The sequence below is a fragment of the Dermacentor andersoni genome, chromosome 2, assembly GCF_023375885.2.
Source record: "Dermacentor andersoni chromosome 2, qqDerAnde1_hic_scaffold, whole genome shotgun sequence".
Classification (NCBI taxonomy): domain Eukaryota; kingdom Metazoa; phylum Arthropoda; class Arachnida; order Ixodida; family Ixodidae; genus Dermacentor; species Dermacentor andersoni.
In genome coordinates this window covers 83,369,214-83,383,548 of record NC_092815.1, presented here as the reverse complement: position 1 = coordinate 83,383,548, position 14,335 = coordinate 83,369,214, and the positions used below count along the sequence as shown (strand labels likewise).

Sequence of the window (14,335 nt, the reverse complement as noted above, 5' to 3'; positions counted from 1 at the left end):
TCATTGCTGCTCGCAATTTGTTGCTTGCCCACGAGTGCAGACAAGTGGAACCGAAAGGTGCCTTTTTTGTTATTGTTTTTGACCACAACCATTATAAAGCCTACAAATAATAAAGCCAAGGCAAGTTTGGTTGTAGCTCTTTTTTTTTTCATGGAAGTGTGGAAAGTGATGAAAGGGATGAAATAGAGCATCTGCTTAAGAATCTGTTTGGTACGTACAAACCACTTGGCATGTCTTGAAGAGTCAGCATTAGACAGATGGCAAGCACGATCATCATAAGCTAGACTTGGCACACGACATATTGCTGCGGCATGTTCGGGGTGCGATCATATCGCGAGTCCGATCATTATGCAAGTAAATACGGTAGATTTGGCGCCACGTTAAACACAGGAGGTTTTCGGAATTATGTTTGAAGGAGTCCAGAAAGATTGGGCACCCCAAACTGTTGCAACAGTGACATACCTGACAAGGTTCGTCATGGCAAGAATTTCAGGGTCATTCTTGTAGGGCTTTGCCTCCTGGGAGTCAAAAGGGTTGATGCCGCTCTTCATAAGCATGTTGGCCAGCACAAGGTACTTGAGGCAGGTGGTCCGTCGCGGGCTGCCTGACTCGTCGTAGTTTTTGAATGCTTCAAAGAAGTCTGTGTGTGCACGCTCGTACTCGGCCTCACGCAAGTGCATCTTGCCACCACACTCACGAATCACACCCATAATCAATGGATGTGGGATAGCAGACTTGATGTGCAGTGACTGCTCATAAAGCTTTTTCAGCTTTTTGTTGTTCTTCTGGGCCGTGTACATTTGGATCTCCAACGCATATATCTCCAATAGCTGTGTCCCCTTTTTCAAGTCATCACAACCATCATCAGTCTGCCATCACAGGAAAAAGAAGGATGACAGACACTCACTTAGTGCCAAGACAAAGCAATTCATCAGACCATCTCAATGTTTTAATTTACTAGTGGCATCTTTTCTATGACCGACAACCCATTAGGCCGTAAAACTCGGACTATAGCTACATTCGTGGCCACATGTAGCCGACAAGGGTCTAGGCACTGCTGTGAAATCTCTATAATTCAAATAAAAATACACAGTTCAATAAATAAGTTATCATCAACTACTAATGCTTAACTTAAGCCGTTTGAACCTTGAACCATTAATGCTCCATAGGACTGAAAACTTCCTCGCTAACAGAACTCAGTATGTCGCTGTTAACGATGCTAATTTACCTGTGGCATCCGTAAGATCAGCTGTGCCTCAGGTATCAGTCCTAGGACCATTGCTATTTCTAATTTATATTAACAATTTACCTGAGAAAATCTATTCTTCTCTTTGCCTTTTTGCTGACTGCGTGAATTGACGAAAACTTTCTTCTGACACTACTGCTGCCGATCTCCAAACTGACCCCTTTATATCATTACCTGGTGGAAATTGTGGAATACAGAATTGAACGTAGCCAAATGTAAATCAATTAGTTTCTCACAGTCAATCCCCCTGTCCTACTCATTCCCTTAATAGCATTTCATTAAATTCTGTAACTGCTTATAAATACCTCGAGTTCACATCACTAATAATCTTTCTTCAAAACTGCATGTTCTGAATGTCTTCAAAACTGCAGCCAATCACATGCTTGGTTTTCCAGAACAAAAATTTTCACTTGCTCCTACAGCACTCAAAAGACCACTGTACTCACCTATGTTCGCCCTAACTTAGAATACACCTCATCAGTGTGGGTCACCGGTCACGTTACACTAATCAATAAGCTTGAAGCGGCGCAGAATAGCCCAGTTTCCTTAATTATGTCTAACCATCATAACCACCAGCATAACCAGAATGAAATTAAGTCTAAACCTTCCTTTACTTGCTACTCGACGAAAGATGTCACGCCTCTGTCTCTTTCATAAAATGTATCACAAAAATCACGCATTCAACGCACACTGGATCAGACCAGCTCCCTTCATTTCTCCGAGTCTAGACCACTTACTCAAAGTTAGCATCCCGCGTCATAACACTCACTTATTTCCAGTCCTTCGTTCCTAAAACACGCCATGACTGGAACCACTTTCCTGGTTTGTTATTCAGCGTTACAGACACAGATCATCTCGGCAGATCAATCGCAAGCATAATCTGAATAACATTCTTTTGTGCTCATATCTGTTCAGTTTATGCATTCCTTTGTACGTCTAGAAACACTACTTCAGCTGCGCAAAGAATTTATGTTATGACATGACTGTTTATTTCCTTATTGTATTCCGCTGCTCTATTTTGTTTTTTCTTTATGTATCTGATGATAGCCACTCCCCTCTCTGATGCATTATATGCCCTGAGGGTATAACAACCAAATAAAACGAAAAATAGATTCTTAGGTCTCATCAAAGCTGCACATACTTCATGTGGAGAAGCTTAGCAGTTCAAAAACATGATGTGCAATAGTTAATTTGAACACGATTCCATGGTCACATTTATCACTTTACAGAAATTTGGTATCAGAATGCATATCTGTAATGCCTGATAATAGTATCGGATACACCGCTGCACATGCAATGGCATGTTTTTTTCCTGCAGCAGGAACCACCATAGTGCAGGCCATTAAGTAATTTCTTCATGCCACAATGAGACCATGCCACATGTGGCCCTAACATGGCATTCACAATAACAGAGCGGCAGCTCCAGCTGCACTTTGCTATTTTGCACACTGTCTGTGTTTCTTCAGCAATTCAAATCATAGCTTGCTATGACCTAACCTTGTAAATATATCTAGGTCCCAAGTGATAACTTAAAAAATTTTTTTCCAAGCCTGACACCCCTGATAGGGTGGCCAACACTGAGCATTGCAGCACTCGCACATAGAAAAACTGGACGAATGTCTTAAGGTAATAAACGCTTATTTATCAGCATGAATAATGCATATACACTGAAACCTCTTTAACACCTAACTGGCAGGAACGTGGCCTAACTACCATATATACTTATGTAAGGGCGGCACTTCTTTTAAATGTTGAATGGGTGCTACACAAATCAGGCTGATGACGGCCTGCTAAAGGTTTGTATTATTTCCGCAACTGTAGCAGAGAGTAAGAGAAGCGCAAATGACATAACGCTGCAGTAAACAACCTCAGATTCCGGCCCACCATCCCTGACCAGCACTGACCAAAATAGGGCTCCCTTCTCTACAGGCAAAATGCCACGACGACGTGCCACACATGATGGCACAGTGGCACCGGCCCGAGTGGAGTCGACGGAAAAGCAGCTAGCGGCAACAGAACTAGCTTCGCTTTACAGCATGACTTGTTGCAAAAAACATCTTCGTATTGTATTATAAGACGAAATAAAATGCTATTTGTCCAGTTCCATTTCATGTTTAGAAAAAGGAACTCATTGAAATGGCTGTTGACGACTACACAGCCGGTTGAAAGGCTTCATTTTCACTTGGCCCTGCGCTCGACTCCGCTCACTCGACTCTGCGACTCTGCGTTTCAGTACTTTCCTGATCGCGTAGTGGTGCGCTGATTTTGCTGGCTCGTGAAACTCGCACAAACTGCAGGTAGCAGAGAATTCAACTTCCATGTCATGTCGCGGGATGCCCGAACGTTCTACGTCGCCTGATGAAAAAGCAGCCACAGCGGCAAATCCACCGCGCTGTCTTGGCTTGGTGCCACCATCTGTCGTGCGCCGTTTTACTCATCGACAGCAGCAAAGGGCGATGATGGCGTATGCAACGTCACCACTCCCGCGGTTGGGTGCCAGGAGATATGAAATTCAAAAAAGGCATTCGGGCCCTTCAGATACAATTTTCTTTTAAACTAAGTCATTTCTTGGCATGAAACAAGCGTTGCAGGGTTTCTGGAATGGTATTTAAACAGTCCACGTCAACTTAGTATTTTCCTTTAGTGTCCCTTTAAAGGGACACTAAAGGTTAATATTAAGTCAACGTAGACTGTTGAAATACCATCCCAGAAACCTCGAAACGCTTGTTTCATGCGAAGAGACTTATTTTAAGAGAAAATGCATTCTGAAGCCTCCGCGTACCTCTAGCACAGTTCAAATCGCCTGCCCTCCGATCGAGGAGTGGTGACGTCATGGTCTCATAGTGACGTTGTGCCGTTGGTGAGTAAAACGGCGCTATGGCTTTTCTGCGTAAAACGCAAACGCGCAGCCAGAAACATAGCCAAGACAGAGCTGACAGCTGTGCGAAAGCGGAACTATGGTGGCTAGCGGAAGGGTAAGCACGCGACGATAAACTGATTCTTTATTTTATGATGCCAACTTCGACGCTCGTTGCCATGGACGACCCTGGCTCGCGATGCTGGGCTCGAAGTCAGCGATTTAAGCACTGATGAACGTGACCTGCTGCTGAGGGCTCGCGCTGCCGGTGTTGTTGCGTACTACTGAGACGGCAACTGTATGTCATGGCTGTACATATTCGCACATTTGTAGCTTTTCCTTCGTGAAAACCAAATGCCGCACTCACCGCCCCGCCTTCGACCTGAAGTTGTTCTTGCGCTTCAGAGAATGCAGGCATGACTGTCGGAACAGTGCTATGGGAAAGCATTGCTTTGAAAGGCATTCCACACAACTTCAGTAAGTCGGCGTTGAACTCGTAATCCTCTGGACGAAAGTGCAGCGAGCACACTATGCGATTTCTTGGCTCTTTGCCAACGCGCTGTGGCAGAGGTATGGCACCTAACCACTTCGAAAGGAGAGGCTCACTCATTGGCACACAATGATAAGTAACGTTGGATTCGCCGCTACAACTGCCCTTGGACAAGTTCCGCGGACCGTTCGCGCATCCCACAACATCACATGGACGTGGCTGTCTCGCTGCTTGTTCCAAATGCAAGTTTCGCGAGCCAGCAGAACAAGCGCAGCACGACGCGATAATGAAACAACTGAAACTCCAAAGTGCGCGTAGCGCAGAGTCGAGTGAAAACGAAACCTTTCGACCACCCATACTACTCAAGGGTAACGTCAAAATGTCATTTTTTTCTTAGAATCGAATAGAAGTAGACAAGTACCATTTTCTTCCGTCTTGTAATCTAACGAAATGATCTTTTTAATACGAGTAGTTGAGTACTAGTGACATAAATTATGATGAGGAGTGCCTTCGTCATCGGGCTGGAATGTCGCTGGGGGGTCCCAAATCGTGTCATGCATTTGCCTCAATTTCTCGGTTACTAAAGCTCTGTTCGCGATTATATTGACGCCTTAGAGGCTCTAGAGCATTGCTTTATCACTTTAACTTGACTTCATAGTAACCTTTAGTGTCCCTTTAAACCAGGGTACCTGATGCCACAAAGTGCCAAAGTGTGCAGCACGATCACCTACTAAGTGCATGCCGTCACTAAAGTCCGTGACTATGCCAGGGCGCTTGCTGAGGCAGTATTCTTGGGCAATCACTTCGAAAATAGTTTCGGTATTGTGAGAGTTTGCGTGGCTTGGCACCGTACTTGTCCACGTAAACAGACAACAGCATTTCTGGAGCTGTGAACAAGCTATTTACACAGTGCCAGGAGCTCTGTTGGCAGTATACTTCCAGGCACCTAGTGCCGAGTCATGTGACAGTAAACTACTTTTCTCCGAAAGCAGCCACATGCGAGCAAGTTTGCCAGCAGACCTGTGTTTCGTAGGAGCGTCTGTGCAGTGAGCTTTCTGCGTTCTCATGCCATTCCTGGTCATGCACGGGTGCAGCACCCGTATAGCACATTTTGTTGAGCCAACACGTTGACGGTGGGCTGCTTTCGTTTCTGAAAGCAACGCACACTTGAAGCAGCCCTGCTGCTCAAAGAGGTGGCAGAGAACAGTGGCGCTTTTGGCTTATCACCGATTAAATGGGTGCAGTAGGCTTACGACGACTACGCACTATGCCACATGCACTGTTGAGCAGATATCTAAATATGCTTATCGCAACGAGGTTGGCGGCGATAAGTGTCATATTCTTTGCCGAGACCATCACCATGGCTCCATGCATTTCCTGTGCTTATCTGCATAGGCATCGCCGTACCTGTGCCGAAGTAGGAATATAGGACAACAGGTCTCTACTTTTCGAAAAGCATAAGATATTTTGCAGTACAGCATGGTGTTGGCCACACTGCAAGCTGAGTCAGTGCAGTTAACCATTATGGGCCAAAAAGTAATTGTGGTACACATAAATCTATAGTCATACGACAACTCACTAGGGCTTAAGCTGTCAGCCAATACATTAGGCTCAATGGAGACTGTGTCGGGGAACCGTAAGAACTATGTTTTAGCTGTTAGTACGTTTTAACATTTTCATGTTCGCGCCTATGCCCATCGAACACATATTGTCGACGGTTTCAACTTAAAATTTTGTTGTGCTCGGAGTGCTTATGGACAGCTAGCACCATCCAGCACCTAAAAGAGGAACTATTTTTCTAGTTTCGTTCGTTTCTTTTTTTTACCGCGGTGGCATTTTTAAAGTGGCTGCTAACCGTGCTTGACGAGCGCTCGTAGCTTCTGACATGGCGTCAACGTTGCGCGCAGCTGCCCTTTGAAAACGACGAATTTCTACGAATTCAGACGAGTCCGAGAGAGAATTTTGTAATGGTGGTAGCAGCATAGACTCAGAAGATGCCTTTGATTCATCTGACTTTAGCATGGACGGCAAAAGTGCCTCAAATAATCCTGGAACACTAAACAGGTATCCACAGGTATATCACCAGGTATATCAACAGGTATCCGCTGTTAAGTTCCAGTTTGTACTCCAAACCGTTTTGTCGCAGCCACGCTCAGATCTAAAGATTTCCGGTGTGTTCTAAAGGTCACAGTTTTTATCTGCAGGGTGTCAACGTCGCTTGGGAAGGATCACTTGCCGGCAGTGGCGTAAAAAGTGGAGTTTTGCATGAGAAAACGTAACGGGAGTGGACATCAGCATTGCGCTCCGCAGTGCTGCATGTCAGCACTGCAGCGGTTTGCCTGGTGGCGCCATAGCCACTTGGAATAACGCTTTCCTTTGTGTATGAAGAAGTTCTAAAGGTCGAAAGCCTATATTTGCAGGAATGTTGTATATTGCATTTTTCTTCAGAATGCATATTGCAAAATTTTTTTAATGTTCTCTTTATGCAAAGCAGCATCAATGTTTTTACAATGTTTTCTCGTTTTCATAAAATTTTTAATTCGATTATTTTTTTAGAAGAAATGGTAATAAAATATTTGCTTCAAGATAACACCATTACAACACACATTCCTTCTCCTACAAATTGATACCATATATTCTCATATCAAGAATTTACTGTAGCAGTGAAAAAAATGTTTACTAGAGTACCCAAAAACTGTCTATTTTCCCGTGGACAGGAAGGTGTTAAGCGGGTACATATTAAAGAGGTTTTTTAGCTGGCATGCGTCATTGATTCAGCATGCTGTCGACACAATTAAGGTTATACAGTCAAACCTTGGTTTATATAGAACACGGATACATATATCGAATTATTGTGTGTATCGAACACTTTCTACATCACCTGAAAAATAGCATGGATTTTCTTTTTTTTAATGGGGTCGGACGTAAATTGGATATACAGTCAAACCCGGTTATATCGAACTCGCAAAAAAAACGCCTATCAGTTCGATATAGAGCATAATTCGATATAAGCCTGCTAAATAATTGGATGTCATAAAAGCACATCCCATTTATAAAATCACTTTATTGACGAAACTAGCTTAGTTTCGCATAAATTAGTCCTGCATTTTCTTCTGCTTGGGCAATTTCGCTGCCTGCGACGCACGCACTTCCCCACGTTGTCTAGGAGTCCGAGCAGCTGAGGCCGCAACCTTCCGCATTCGCGCAGAAGCACCGGACTAATGCGAGTGCACCAATCACTTCGGAGGATGTGGGCAAAGGACCGTAGTTGCTTTCCTCAACGTGCCTACTTTCATTTGTGCTCGGTACGATGTCGACGATGTAGCCTTCGTTTCGGGATCTACCGTCGTCGCGACACCATCATCTGCACTCACAAACACGTCCACCCTTGATTCGAATGTCCCGGAAATTTTGGCAGCTCGCTCCAAACTTCGGCAACACCGGCAACGGGTTCGTCGCATTCATCAGAATTTACAGTCATCACCGAGCACGCGGAAACCGGCACGTATGAAGAACGCCTCGTACACGGCCGTGCGTACGCGTCGGGCACCATGGGCACCGGGTTGCGAGTCTGGCCACTTTAGCCCCAATCGTGCTGAGAGTGCTCCTCGGAATCTTGCACGCTGCGGGGATATCGCGTTCGACGCGATTTATGATTTCGATCTTCACGACGAAAGGCGAATTCTGCCGTTTCATCACGGCAACACTGCGGGAGAAGGCCCACAAGGCGCAAACACGATAAACCAGAGACGCAGCCAGACAACTCGCACTTTCGCCATCTTGCACGAAGAGCGCACAAGAGCCTCTGATTGGCTGTCTGAGCAAGCGCTGTAGGCGGGCCAGGATCATTTTTTTCTGGGGAGTGTCGATAGATAGTGATCTAAAGAAAGGAAGGACGCTTGATTCTGCAACCCGTGAGGGAGCACGGCGAAGCGTCGTCAGGGGAGAGGGAGCGGGAAGTGAAAGATGATAGAGAAAGAGGGGGGATAATAGACTTCACTATGCGCGACAAGGGAAGTGTCGATGGCTCGCCCGAACAGCCCGAGGCAGCGCGGTCACGGTAGGGAGAGCGGTTGGATGGAGCCGCGCCGCCGGGTTTCCCCGCTACCGCGAGGGAAAGCCAATTTCTGGGGGCACTTTTCCGCCGCTTGACGTTCGATATATCGGGAGTCACTGCAATATTTGTTCGATGTAAGCGTAATTTTTGCTATATATACTTATTGTAACTATACCGTGACCAGAAATTGTTCGATATATAGAATAATTCGATGTAAACGGGTTCGATATAGTCGGGTTCGACTGTATCTCATTTTGCCTCCTCAGATCACGCGCGCTCTGTTGACAGGCGGTGAGCTTTCCCGCAACACGCTCGAAGATAGCGGTGGCGTGATGGGCGTTTAAGACTGCTGCACACTATAGTAGCACACACTGATCGTGCCGAGGGCGCCACTTGAAAATAGCGTTGTACGCACGCGGCGGCTTGACCAGCTCGATGTCAATGACGACTTGCATGTGTAGTGCCGACTACCCCTCGGTGACGCACTCTGCATCTACCGCGCCTAGTGAGGACTGGCGGTTTGCATCCACAAAGACGTGCGACACCGTGCGCTCGCTGGGCTCACTCATAGACACCTTGGCAGACGCTGCTACATAATACTTTGTTATTGACAGCGTTTCAAAATGCTTCGATTGATGGACATGGAGATCGCAGCAGAAGTAGCAGTCAAACAAAGACGCTGCCAAGCTTGATCCCGCAAGCACTGATGTTGCCACACTCCAGATTTCAACTGAGGCTGTAGCTGCTTTGGCCCTTCTACGTCACTACTACGGCACAATAGAGGGCACTGACCTATCGCTTGTGGATTGTTCAGACTGTGTTGAGAACTCCGTGTTTAAGCATGCGGCTGCCAATAAGAAGCAGGCTACACTGCTGCAGTACTTTCAGCCAAATTAATACCTTGTGTGAAGCTTCAAGTCAGTATTTACTGCTCCACAATGAAAAAGCTTAGAAGCAGTTTTTACAGCGTGCAGTGAAGCACACTCAATGTGGCTGCTATACACTAATTTGTGGAAGCATTGTAGTTTTGCAATGCAAGAATTCCTACTAGTTCGAAGTGCCCTTATTTATGCACATTAGTGGTCCCCTTGAGGCATGCATGGATAAAATTCTAGTAGGATTTCATGCCTGGATTCAAATGGACGGAATCAGTCCACCAATTGAGTGTGGTGTGGTTTAGCAGGTTTCCTGTATATAAATTAGAACTGTTCTTTTGCAATAAAAAGAAGCACAAATCTCTTACCTGGCATGACTGGTGCAACTGCTTTAGAATTTTTGCCAACTTGTTGAACTCGTTTCGGTCAAAGTAAAGCTTCCCTAGCTTTGTGTTTGTCTTGAACCACAGCCGGTCATTCTTTGCATCTTTCAGGGCTTCCAGGGTTGTTTCATAGAACTCTTGCAGCAGCTCCATCTAGGAACCATACTCAGTAATTAAATGCAACTGCATGCACAAAGCATAAAAACACAGCCCTGCACGGCATTATTTGTCGTACTTCACTCAATGGGAAACACAATAATGCCTTTAATAAAATTAATTCTGCAGAAACTTGCGAGGTATAGCAAGATTCATGAAAGAAAGAAAGTTTGCATTCACCAGACTTCAGTCAAAGCTACATGAGAAACCCATGGGGGTTCTTTAAAAGGCGATTTTTGCAGCTGAGCGAAAGGTAGAGCACTAGCAACCATCATGTATCCCATGTTTTGCCAAGCCAGTAATATGTTAGTACCGTATCTCAATTAGTACCGTATCTCAATTGTCCAGAAGAGCACATGGACCTTCAAAGCACTCTTTAACGAAGCTAAAAATTTTGGCCAATGAGTCATGTCATTTGCAAGCAGGCTGGATTGTCCAGGAGTGGGCCTATAGCCAATAACAAGTCAAGAATGTTTAAAAAGACGTGCCTCAAAAGAGCGAGCATCTGTTCGCGTATTTCAAGAAATGGATCCCCTTACATATGCCACAAGTTTCACCCCATCTGTTCAGCAACAATGGGATATTGTATTCAGGCACAAAACACACGTGGAGAGCCCGAGTCGCCGGGTTTCAGAAAGGACGTAGCTTGTAGCCTAAATAGGTAGATTGAAAAGCGATTAAGAGAGGATTTCACCGACTTCCTCCCAAGAGAACATCTTCGCCAATACCTGCCCATGTGTGGGTGCCAACCAGACGCTGAACGGTCACCTGACATCTGTGTCACTTACAATTCATTTACAAAAAGCTCCACCACTACGCGAGGAGCTTCAGGACAAGAAAGCCTCTGAGCACAGAGGACACAAGGGCGAGGTAATTCACTGGCGCACATTTACATGCTCCCTTTGAGAGACACTTGCTTCTGCATTTTTGACGTGTCGCTGACTATAGCACACAGCATGTGTAATACCCACTATGCTTGGCCGGTAATGCATAACCACGTCCCACCTTAATTTAGGTTTGTTTATTGCTAATGCGGATCGGCACCTGCTCTATGATTCCATGCTAAGAAACTGGCCAATGTCGTTTAAGACTTTACTGCAACCGTTGGCATACTTGCACAAGACAAGCAACTATACCTTGCAAAGGTCTGAAAATGAGGAGAGAGCAAGAAGATTAAAGAACACGTCAGGCTTTTTGAGAGTTGATAGGCGATACAAATGATGTGATATTTCTATATATGCCACGAGGGTCCCTTATCCAGCTTCTGCAGCACACGAAAAGAAACTGAGCTATACAGTTGGGCACGTCATTGCAAAACCAATGTGGCATGTGCCAATGCAGGCAAAAGAGCTTCTTCCTACAGACAATGCCAAGTAAGTGCTGAAAATCCAATGCTTCATGCATCCACTGACCTGTTTGGATGTGGATATATAATCCAGGATTGAGTTAATTGACTTCTCCGAATAATTCCTCGTCACCGCACTTTTGATGTAGGTGAGTAGTTGCTTATACCTCGTCATCATCTCCTCGTACTTGCTCTGTGCATCAATGAAAAACAAAACTTATTGTGAGCACACATGCAATTCTTGCTGCAACATATCTGTACATTCTGCCAACTTAAATGTGAGAACACATCATTGTGAGATAAGGATAATATTATGTCCTTCAAAATTTTGCACTTCATGTGAGTTGTATTGCAAGCAATGTTAAAGGGCACAAAAAAAAAAGATACACAAGTGCGTGTACAAGGTTGCTCATTGATATTACGATGAAAAACACACTAAAAGGAAAGTTTAAACATGCCTTCGTTTACACTAAAACCTAGTAACGGGCAGTTACGTCAACCAATAATGCAAATAGAGACGGCTTGCACTGACGTCATTCTAGGCGCCATGTTGGTGAACCAGCATGCGTCCGTTGGCGTCTCATGCGGCTCCAATTGTCTTGAAGACAGACAGTAGGGCGGGGATCTCTCCTAAGCTTTCTTTTCTCCATGGAAGCAGGTCACCCAAGACAGTGTATATGATACACTGACACCATTCTAGGTGTCATATTGAAGAACCATCACGATGAGAAGCTGTGTCTGTGATGTCATGTGCAAGATATCTACAGCAAAACACATTTTTTGTGTCTAGCCAAACTTCGCATAAGCCACTACTGCAGATTTACCTCCCATTTTGGTATTTCATTTCTATGCAGTTCCTTAAATAACCAATTGTTTGCCGAGCTTTAGGATGCCAATGGTAGTAGTTCACACCTCTCGGAACTCTGTGCTAAAGAACAGCGTAACCTCACTGACTCCTGCGAGAGTTGCCCATAAAATAAGGTTTCCGCGTAACGCTGTTGTGCAGGATCTGGCAACACTGGTGTGTAGCTCGGTTCCTTCTCTCCCAGTACCCACCCCGGCGAGCTGTCTGCGAAGCTCAGTCTTGGCTTGGCAGCCGTTAGAGATGGAGCTCCCACTCATTCCTCCCGCCAGGAGCGAATTACACTCTGCGATTCGTTTTTTGTGTGCAAAAAACACTGCGCCGGTGGATGTTCATTCCCAATTCATTCCTAACTGTGTTAAGTCTACGGAGAAAAGTGTATGTGCATACAACACATGCGCAAATGGTGCAGAGAATTCAAAGACGGACGTACAGACGCCCATGATGAACAGCGTTATGGGCGGCCATTGGTTTCGGACGAAATGATTGCGAAAGTGGAAAAAACAATGCTGAAAGATCGAAAGGTGACTGTTCAGGAGCTCTGTGAGATGATCCCTAATGTCAGCAAGACCTGTATTGACAAAATTTTGACAGACCATTTAGTGTATGCCAATGTTTGTGTAAGGTGGGTCCTGAGAATGCTTACGAAAGACCACAAATGGCATGTTGAAGTGGCCCACGAATTTCTTCAGGCCTACAAAACTGATGGCGAGGAATTCTTGGACTCTATTAATAGTCACTGGGGACGAGACCTGGGTCCACTACACAACAGATATGAAACAACAATCCAGTCAGTGGAAACATCCAGAGTCAACAAAGCTGCGGAAGTTCAAACAAACACTACCGGCCAGAAAAGTGATGGCAAGCGTCTTTTGGGACAGGAAGGGGTTATTGTGCGAATTCATGCCTGCCGGTACAACAATCAATGCAGACTGCTACTGTGAGACATTGCAGAACCTTCACCGTGCAATTCAAAACAAGAGGTCAGGCATGCTCACAAAGAGAGTGTGTTTCCATCAGGACAATGCGCATCCGCACATCACCTGTGTAACAAACGATCTCATCAACAAATTTGGATGGGATAGTCACACACCCACCCTACAGCCCAGACATAGCCCAAAGTGACTATCATCTCTTCCTTGAATTGATGAAACACCTGGGTGAGACACATTTCAGAGCCGGAGAGGAAGTGAAAGAAGAGGTTTTTAAGCTACTTTCACAGCGCAGCAGTAGAGTTCTACAATTCAGGCATATAGAAGATGGTACATTGCACGCAAAAATGCACTAATCTCAACGGCGATTATGTTGAAAAATTGGGGATCGTCTAAGCTTTCCATAAATGTATTATTCAATGCCAATAAACACGTTTTTCATTGTGAAAAGTCATAGGGAACCTTATTTTACGAACAACCCTCATAAAGAATAACTGAAATGACACAGAGCCCGTTTGCAAACCTAATTCCAAGACAAGTCAAAACTGACCACTCCAACAATCACTAGAAAATTTCGTCCAGTGAGGTTGTTTGGTGCAAGTAGCAAAGGGAGCGTGCTCCCTGGAAGAAGTGGTCACTAGCATCATTAACAAGCTGACACTTTCACCACCTATATTTGGATTTTACAACAACGCAAAGGATCCCAAAGGGACAGTGACTTACCAGCTTGAAGTTGATTTTGATCATCTGTTTAAGTGCCTTGAATCCCCATTCTCCCTTGTCGTTGTGCTCCAAGTCCAAAACCTAGGAATGATCAAAAGAGCAAAATAGGATTAAAACACGCCTCTGTTGAAATAAAATTACAGTAAAATGAGCAGGAGCTAACTTTCGGCTCTTGCCTTTTGGAAGCTGACAAGGGCTGCCATAGGGTCATCCTCCTTGAGTGCTTTCGAGTTGTAATATTGGTTTTCCAAGTCGACGTCTGGTTCCGAGTTACTGTCCTCCGAATATTCCTAGGCATCGAAAGCAAATCAGTACAGTGAGGCTATCACGACGCGCCAAGTTGTCTGCTTTCAGAGAACAAAATTAATTGCAGCACAAGCGATGAGCGTCAATGCTACAGAGGTGCTTG

General features: G+C 45.0%; 1 protein-coding gene across 1 annotated transcript in view; it reads right to left on the bottom strand.

Annotated features, from left to right (window-relative positions):
* Nucleotides 1-14,335, bottom strand: part of alien (COP9 signalosome complex subunit 2 alien) — a 28,471-nt gene that overhangs the window by 10,665 nt on the left and 3,471 nt on the right. The window contains exons 2-6 of the mRNA XM_050188652.3: nt 14,103-14,216; nt 13,927-14,007; nt 11,477-11,602; nt 9,894-10,061; nt 463-869 (exon numbers count right to left, since the gene is read on the bottom strand). Of these exons, the coding sequence (XP_050044609.1) occupies nt 463-869; nt 9,894-10,061; nt 11,477-11,602; nt 13,927-14,007; nt 14,103-14,216 (896 nt within the window). The remainder of the gene's footprint in view (nt 1-462; nt 870-9,893; nt 10,062-11,476; nt 11,603-13,926; nt 14,008-14,102; nt 14,217-14,335) is intronic.